Consider the following 8,522-nt stretch of genomic DNA (forward strand, 5'->3'; position numbering starts at 1 on the left):
TTTTTGAAAGGATACCAAAAGTCTCTGCAGTAGGTACAGCAGTACTGTTCCACAGTGTGTCTGTTACGCTAACGTAGTAGAATGTGTTTCTATCACTGATAGGGGCTGAGGCTTTTGGTCTGGCAGAGCAGACTTCTAAATGAGGAGGCTGTCTGGTGTTACTTCTTATTTATGTGCTTCTCTATCAATTAATGATCTGTTGAGCAGAAGTGCTAACTTGTGTTTCTATTGCTTCAACAAAAATTCTTATTCTTACTATGAAATATTTTAAGCATTAGAGCATACCTCTGTTCTACAAATGATAAAACTCTGAGATGAAAAGGGTCTTTCCTAAACCTCCCAACAACTAGAGTGAAACTCAGGAGCTGAAATGTATTTCAGGAGTAATGTCTACTTTTCTTGCTTTAAAGTAAGTAGTCTGATGCTTCCTGTATTCTCCAGGCTTTACGTGTATTGGGGAAGAGCAGAGGATAGATTGATGCTAATCACCTTTATTCTGGTTTGTTTCTTCAAAGTTTGTCTGCTGTCAAAGATGGGTGTCTAACAGGGCACATGCAGCTGATGATTTCCACAGTGCATTCAGACTTGCATGATCCCATAGAAATGCAGACTGCACAGAGTCTTCCTTTGCACTCTGATACTGACGAGTGTGTCTTTCTCCAGATGAGATACAGCACTGGACGAACACATCAGAGTACACACAGCAGCCAGTGCTGCAGAATGCTGCACAGAAGTAGCATAGCAATGTGTGCCTCACGCTACATTAATTGAGTGAGAAAGACACTCAGCAGCTTACCTGATCAGCCCCACATAGGATGGAAGATGTGCAGCTGACAGGCTTGATAGCTACAGTGGTGGCACACGTCTTATGGAGGCAGCATATTCCAAGTGCACTGCTTGATGGTATTCAAGCTGATATGATGAGGCTGACAGATACAGTTGTGGATATGATTTTTCCTTGCGGCACCAAACCTAGTTTTGACATCTTATTTTGATACCAGCTCTACTGTGTTTGCTTGAGAAGTGTATCTGTTATTCCTGCCTTATGGAGTGCTGCTTTCCCAGAGAGGAGGAGTGATTCACAGACACAGCTGGCTCAGTGCAGCAGGTCAGCACGAGGGAGAAGTGAAGCCTTCTGGTGCCTCAGGGCTTGAAGTTGTTCTTGTGACTTCAACATTATCTCCTGTTTGCAAAAGCTCCAAAGAGTTGCAGCTGTAGGTTTCTGGTCAGTGAAAGCACTAAGGAATTGAGTGCCTTTTAGATACTTTTGGCAGAAGCTATGCAGAACACTGACATTCTGGTACATGAGGCCCTTCCCAGCAAGCAGCATAGGCAGGACCATTCCATGTGCTTAAGTCTGTGGCTGTGGATAACTTCCCACTGCTTTTTTTTCTCCCCCACTACTGTGTTTAAATTTACCTCTTATATTAAATTAGGATAATTTAATGTTCAGCTATATTTTAATGTACAGTAGTGCAACGGGAATGGCGTGTGCCTGGCAGATCCCTGCCTTCTACAACAGGAAGACAAAACTTCTGGAAGGATGTTAGGAAGCAGAGGCCTATTCATTTTTAACTCACCACATTTCTTTGTTTCTTGATATGAATTTTTACTTCTTTGAAATTAAATGGCGCATCATAGTCTTCGTGAAGGTCTGATGGCACAATACACTGACTTTTGAGCTGGAAGGCCACGTGATTCAGATCTGATAACCCGTAATATTCATTGCAAAGTTGCCCTCAGCTTAAGCTGGATGGCAAGGTGGGATGGTGCACTTACCTTCCTGTGGTTCATTCTTCTTCCCCTTGCTCACTGGATACTGCTGTGGATATGTTTCAGAGCTATTACAATCTTATTTACACTTAATTGTATGCCTTACAATGGACGTGCTTCCTACCTCACCAACACACAGGAGGACTCCTGGGGTCTCTGATGGCTGTCATCTCTGCCGTGGCTTCTGATCACACAGCTCTTACGGAGTGTTCCTCCATTTGCCAGCTCCCTGCGAGATGATGCAGCATTTCTGTCTTCCTTGAAGCTGTTGGTGACAGCACCTCATATTTTACTGTGGCCGTATCCCCTTGCAGCTCTTTCACCAGGATTTAAATCTAGCACCGAGCGCTCAGTATTCGTGTAGTCATCTGCATTTACAGGAGGCTGATAATAGAGATGGCTTTCTGTTGGGCTGACGTAACGGGAGAGGGAAATCTGTTGTTACCAATAGGTGAACTCTGCACATTGCCTCCTCTGATCAGGTCACACATTGTGACAGGCTGCTTTCTAGGAAATGAAGGAGTCAGAGAGTTCAGGTTTGTTTAGTTGGCCTTTGAGTTCAAACTGTATTCATGAGTGCAAGGAGTCTTAACCAGGCTCACCGTTACAATGACAGAATTGTTTGTGTCTGTTCTAGAAAGTGCATTTCAAAGCCAGCATGTGTGGGGAATTTCCAGGAAAAGTTCAGAACGAATGACCCAGCACAGCCATTTCTCTATGGTGTTGGTGGCAGCGCTGAAATTCAGCCCTTCCCTTCTGTTTTCTGTGCTGAGACTTTTTCTTTTCAAATGATTTGAAGCAATTTAGTATTTTATGCATCGTAAGAATTAAACTGAGTGCACGCTTTTCTCCACGTGGGGAGTAGTGGGACTTTTGTCCTGTTACAGCAGGAGGGTGAGGGTAAAGGATGACTTACAGTAAGTACAAAATTTGTCTGACTCAAACGGAAAAAATAAAGCATGAAGATGGCAGAGGAGGAAAAAAAAAAAACAGGTTTTTGTTTAAGTGCATTGGAGCAGAGTTTTTACTAATTCTGTACAGAGGGAATGAATAGAGCCTTGGGTGTCTTCTCCTGCACTTATTTGTCTTACATTAATTAATTAACCAAAGATGCCGCATTTAGCTGGCCAAAAACGATTTTAGAATTTGAACTTGTGTGTCTCTCCCAGTAAGTCTAACATTTATAGCATCATGTGAAATATGTGGAAGTTCTAAAGGGAGCTGAACTTTGTTCTTCTCAAGTGCGACAGAAAGCTCTCGGAAGATGCAGCCAAGAGAGATTTTGCTGTGCAACAAAATGGAGGTGCCGCCTCTGGGGGGTCGTTCTTGTCCTGGTGGGAGCTAAAGCATAGAACAGAGCTGGAAAATTGGCACTGAAATGTTGTCTTGGTATCACGAATCTGCTGAGCAGTTGGCTCTTTTGTTCAGCGGTGCTGTGGGAGAAGGGAGGGATGTGCATTTCAGTACACCTGCACGTCTGTCTGTACGTTAAGCATTTTTCTGTCTTGTGTTCATTCACAGCTGTGATTAGTGCCCATCCCATCCATTCACTCGATAACCCTCACCATCATTTCCACTCCGGCAGCCTCGCTTCTCCAACTCGCAGCTATCTCCATCACCAGGTCAGCCCGTGGCCGATGGGCACATCCATGTCCCATTCAGACAGGGCCAATTCCACAGGTGAGATACAAACGTCCAGGCAGATTTTGATTGTTATGGAACAATGAGTGAAATGTGGAAATCGAGAGCTGGAATGGAGCTTGGTCAGCCTCTGCTGGGGCCTTCTAGCAGGACCGACCCAGCTGGTGTATTTCTTTCTTCTGCTGTATCTCTTTGTGCTGAATGAAAATACAGTTGTGAGATTTTTAGATGGCAACTGCAGTTTCACTAGCACTGTATTTGCTTCAGTAGGTGACCCACAGCACGTTTTCTGCTTCATTGCCAAAAAAAGACAGGGAGAAGGAATGGAGGAAAAGTTATTTCCTGTAGAGGCAGAGGGATACATTTAAGCACAGATAATATCCTTGTGTTAGCTTGAGCTTTCTGTAACCAGCTTCTTGTGTAGCTCAGGTATCAATCATTTCGATAGGAGATAATGCCCTTTGGAAAGGAAGTTTAATATTTTGTACACACTTCCAACAGGAGGACTTCCTATTCTAAAACCTTCAGCCTTGGAGTCTGGAACCTCCATTTACATCCAGTTTGAGCAAGTTAATTTGATAATAACTTTCCTAGTTGGTTGGGTTTAAATGCAAGAGAGGACTAAGGTCCAGACTGTGTTCCTGGGACTCTCTGGTTAATCTGCCTGAAGCACAAAGAAAATTGTGCTGTTTCCTGTGCAGTGCTTTTCAGTCTTGAAGTGCAAGCCATCACAGTGGTTTTTGTAACATCTACAGTGCTGTGAAAAATTCTGAAGCAACAGTATTGCTAGAAAACAAGTAGGTAACATCTAGAGTTGAAGTGAATTATGAGCTTCTCTAGTTCGAGGTCTAAATTTTAATTAACATGCCAGAGCCAAGAGAGTTGTTTCCTGTTTCCTTATGAAGGCTACAGTATGCCAGCAGACAGTGTCTTAGAGGCAGAGGTCCCTTGCTCTGTTTGTACCTCTGAAGTGGCAGCTCTTGCTGTCCAGTTCTTGTCCTGCATGTGCTCTGAGTGGGCTCACAGTGTCCTGAATTCATGATGCCATCCCATTTGTCCTTTCAGCTCAGGGTGGAGCCTGCTGCCTGGCATTTCGTTTTAGCTTTCAGCAAGCAAAGGGATTTGGAGTCTGTCAATCATCTTGGAAAGAAAACTGGCTCTTCTGTATGTGCTGCAGTGGTACATGCATACATGTACCTGTGTAATAATTCCTATACTGTGAAATACTGAAGTGTAAAATGAGAGGGAAGATTTGAGTCCCATACTGTGGTCCAAAGTGCCAACTGTGTCTTGTGACACACAGCTGTTCCAGTGCAAAACTGCTGGTTGGTGTTGTACCTGTGGCCTCATTCCGTTCTCAAGCTTTTGTTGGTGGCAGCTGTTGCAGTTTGCCTTCAAACAGGACAGTTGCACAGAGCTGGTGGTATTTGGTCAATCTGTGAATCCACTTCCTAGCTTAAAACAGCAATCTTGGAAAAAGCACTTGTCAACACTGCTGCTTTGTTTCCATTTGACCACAGAGAGCGTTTGTATTCCAGAAAACAAACCACGTGTTTTGGTCTGTTGTAGAATCCGTTCGGAACACACCGAGCTCCGACACCATGCCGGCCTCCTCGTCCCAGCCTTGTGCAGACCACCAGGACCCCGACAGCAGCTCGGGTGCTTACTTGGGCAGTGCACAGGAGGAGGATGCGGCCCAGGGTCTGCCCACAGCTCACGTCCGTCCATCCCACCCGCTGAAGAGCTTTGCGGTGCCAGCAGTGCCAGCAGCCGGCTCTGCCTACGACCCTGCGCTGCCCAGCACCCCGCTGCTGACCCAGCAAGGTGAGTGGGAACGGGCAGGGATGTGTGCAGACAGGAGGGGATTGGAAGGAGAAAAGGGTATGGGGGTCGGGGTGTGAGGTAAGGTGAAGTCGGACACTGAAGTAAATCCTTTTTATTCTCCTAACAGCTTTCTGAATAGGCAGAGAACTGGGGCCTAATTGTGTAACCCTTTCTTTTAAGCTCCCTCCCATCCAGTTCACTCGGTGAAGACTGCATCGATTGGGACTTTAGGAAGAACACGGCCTCCCATGCCTGTGGTGGTTCCCAGCGCCCCTGACGTGCAGGAGACCACCAGGATGCTCGAGGACTCGGAAAGCGTAAGTACCCTGACACTGCCAGCAGCTTCCTTTGTTTGTGTGGTAGCTGTAAACTTCAGTAGTGACTGCACTGAGACTTCCAAAGGCAGAGGACAAGGAGACTTCTGGCTTGCACTGACTGCCGTTTGTATGTAAACCCATATAAAAACATCATCTAGTGCAAATACCTTCTGTGCAAGGCTGTAAATTTGGAGAATAAGCACCTAAATGTAAGCATGAGCAGTACCTTTTAAATCAGAAGATTACCTGTGACCATACCTCTATTCCTGTTTGCACAAAACAGATGCTGTGCTTCCATCTATTCTGGTCCACAGAGCCCACCAAGTCAAAACTGATAAATCTTCAGCAATATTTTGGTTGTCCTGAGGCTATTAGCTGAAAATAGAGTAATGTTCTCTAACATTTCCTTTCTAATTTCTCTTCTTGTGCTCAGTGCTGCAGGTTTCTTGCTAGCCTATTGCAATTACAAGAAGAGAAGAGTGAAGCCCAGATCTGTCCGTAGCAGTACTCTTGATTCTTTTCAGCAGCTAATGGAGTTTCAGTTTATGCCTTTGGCTTCTATTTGCAGGAGCTATAGAAGTTCCCTGCACGTCTGATTTTTGCCTGCTTTCATTTTGCAAGCATGCTGTGCATGGATTCTCTTAAAGCCATGCAGCTGCTGCTTATGCTGCTGCATAGCTGCCAAAGCATAGGAGTGTCACTGCAAATAAAAAACTAAGTACTGATGCCAAAATGCTTAAAGCCAACATCACAAGTATGTTTTTATGAAAGTAATCTGTGAAAAATGCAACAGTTGAGCCTCATTAAAAATAGGCAGCTTTTAAGAAGGGAGGATGTTTGATGCATCAGGCAAGAGCTATTTTCTTTTGAAAGTGCAAGCCAAGAAGTTGTTGTATTAGCTGTTGTGTAACTGTTTGAATGATTTTCTTTTCTTATTTCCTTTTTCTCCTCTCCTTTTATCATTCTGGTGTCTTTATTCACCCTCTTGATTGTATTCTGTAAGTGCTGGGCTAGAGATTGTATACGTGCTTGATTTGGTGCACTTTTGCCCTTCTGTTGTCACTCGACCTTATTTATTTAGGATTGATACCAAAATACTTATAGTTCATAAATAAGATTTATATTTTAAATATAAATTTAGCCGCTGATAAATTTATACAATATAAAGTCATCGTGCATACTTTATGCTCACTAAAATAGGAGTTATAGAAGGTAGTTAGGATTAGAAAGTGATCCAAATGGATTGAGCTTTTAGAATCATAGAATAGCCTGGGTTGAAAAGGACCCCAATGCTCATCCAGTTCCAACCCCCTGCTGTGTGCAGGTCGCCAACCAGCAGCCCAGGCTGCCCAGAGCCACATCCAGCCTGGCCTTGAATGCTTCCAGGGATGGGGCATCCACAGCCTCCTTGGGCAACCTGTTCCACTGCCTCACCACCCTCTGGCTGGAAAACTTCCTCCTGAGGATCTTTTATGAGATCCTGAAGGAGTGAGTCCAATTCCACATTTATTATTTCCAGCTCAATGATATTTATCATTGGCCAACAGTTGGCAGATAACACTTTTGATACAGGACACAATGAATTTCTCTGGTACGAAGGAGTCTGGATTGCTTGGAAAGCTGAACATGCCTGCAGTGTTCATTTGTGTCAGTGAAAGAAAAGGTTTGCAGTTGGAAGCAAAGGAAGAGATATCAGATACAAGCAGTCCTCCCTGGAAGGACTCAGCATTGTAGGGTGCAGGCAGCTGAGCAGTAGCTTTCATATGAGACTCCATCCAGAGGATCTCATAATGTGCCTCCAGTGTACAAGAGCAGAAATGGTACACATGAGATGTGCTGCTCTAGGTTTGGCAAAAGCACAGCTGGTATTGGAACACCACATGGCTTATCTGTCTACTCTGAAAACAATGGTGAGAGAAGGAGGAGGATTTAGAGAATTGCTCCAAAAGCAAAAAAAAAGGAGTTGAAAACTACACCGTACTGGGAAAGACTTGTTATGAAAAGGCTTTGGGGTCCACTTGGTGAGGGTGTCTTTAATAATAAAATTAGGAGAGCTGCTCAGTATAGCTGAAGCTAAACAGTTGAGGCTCAACATGGAGTACCATCTGTTAACAATCATAAGTGATCTTTAAAAAAATTCTACAGCTGTGATGATGTTTTTAAATAACCTGCTTGGGTATACATGCAGCCGTTGCCTTGAAGGAGGAATTGATACCTGGAAAACAGACAAGATGATCACAGTCGCAAAAATCGGTGAAACTATGAATCACTACTGCAAAGAGATGTGTTTAATATTTGAGTCTTGTTCCAAGGTATTAATTTCTGTAATGCAATAAATCTGCTTATCCGTGAGTCAGAGCCACAATCTCCACCAGCATCACTGAGCACTTCCTTCTGTTCCTTATGCCAAAGGAAGCAAAGCCCTGGCAGTAACCCTTTCCCTCTCCCACAGAGCTATGAACCAGATGAGCTGACCAAAGAGATGGCCCACCTGGAAGGACTCATGAAGGACCTTAATGCCATCACTACAGCATGACCACCTTCACCAGGACATGACTCCAGATTGTTTCACACGTCTTGGGACTCAGCCTTGGAACACAAGGAATTGTACAGTAAAAAAAAAAAATACAGAAGAGGGACAGCACATTGAGAGCATCCCCAGGAGGCAGAGGAACCAATTGGTGCATTTGTGCTACAGCTGGTCAAAGAGGAACGACCTTCCCGGCCATCATCCTGTAACAAAGTCACACCAAGCTGAGTTCCATTCACCTGCTGAGTCCATGCAGGATGGGACTGAAATCTAGCATCCAGACAAAAGGAAAGAGAGTGGACTTCATAAGTTGTTTTTTTTTCCTGGTCAGGTTTTGTCTCAGTGGTGTGATTGCCCTGCCTTTTCAGTGTTGGACATTTGCATTCATGTACAATTTTGTGTTTTTATTTTATCTTTTTTTTTTTTTATATATATAA

General features: G+C 44.1%; 1 protein-coding gene across 1 annotated transcript in view; it reads left to right on the forward strand.

The window, feature by feature from the left end:
- The window catches only part of NEO1 (neogenin 1), a 125,333-nt gene extending 116,811 nt beyond the window's left edge, over positions 1–8,522 (forward strand). Inside the window, exons 26-29 of the mRNA XM_031555202.1 lie at positions 3,295–3,453; positions 4,984–5,238; positions 5,419–5,555; positions 8,008–8,522. Of these exons, the coding sequence (XP_031411062.1) occupies positions 3,295–3,453; positions 4,984–5,238; positions 5,419–5,555; positions 8,008–8,091 (635 nt within the window). The 3' untranslated portion in view covers positions 8,092–8,522. The remainder of the gene's footprint in view (positions 1–3,294; positions 3,454–4,983; positions 5,239–5,418; positions 5,556–8,007) is intronic.

The sequence above is a fragment of the Meleagris gallopavo genome, chromosome 12, assembly GCF_000146605.3.
Source record: "Meleagris gallopavo isolate NT-WF06-2002-E0010 breed Aviagen turkey brand Nicholas breeding stock chromosome 12, Turkey_5.1, whole genome shotgun sequence".
In the NCBI taxonomy this organism is placed as follows: Eukaryota; Metazoa; Chordata; class Aves; order Galliformes; family Phasianidae; genus Meleagris; species Meleagris gallopavo.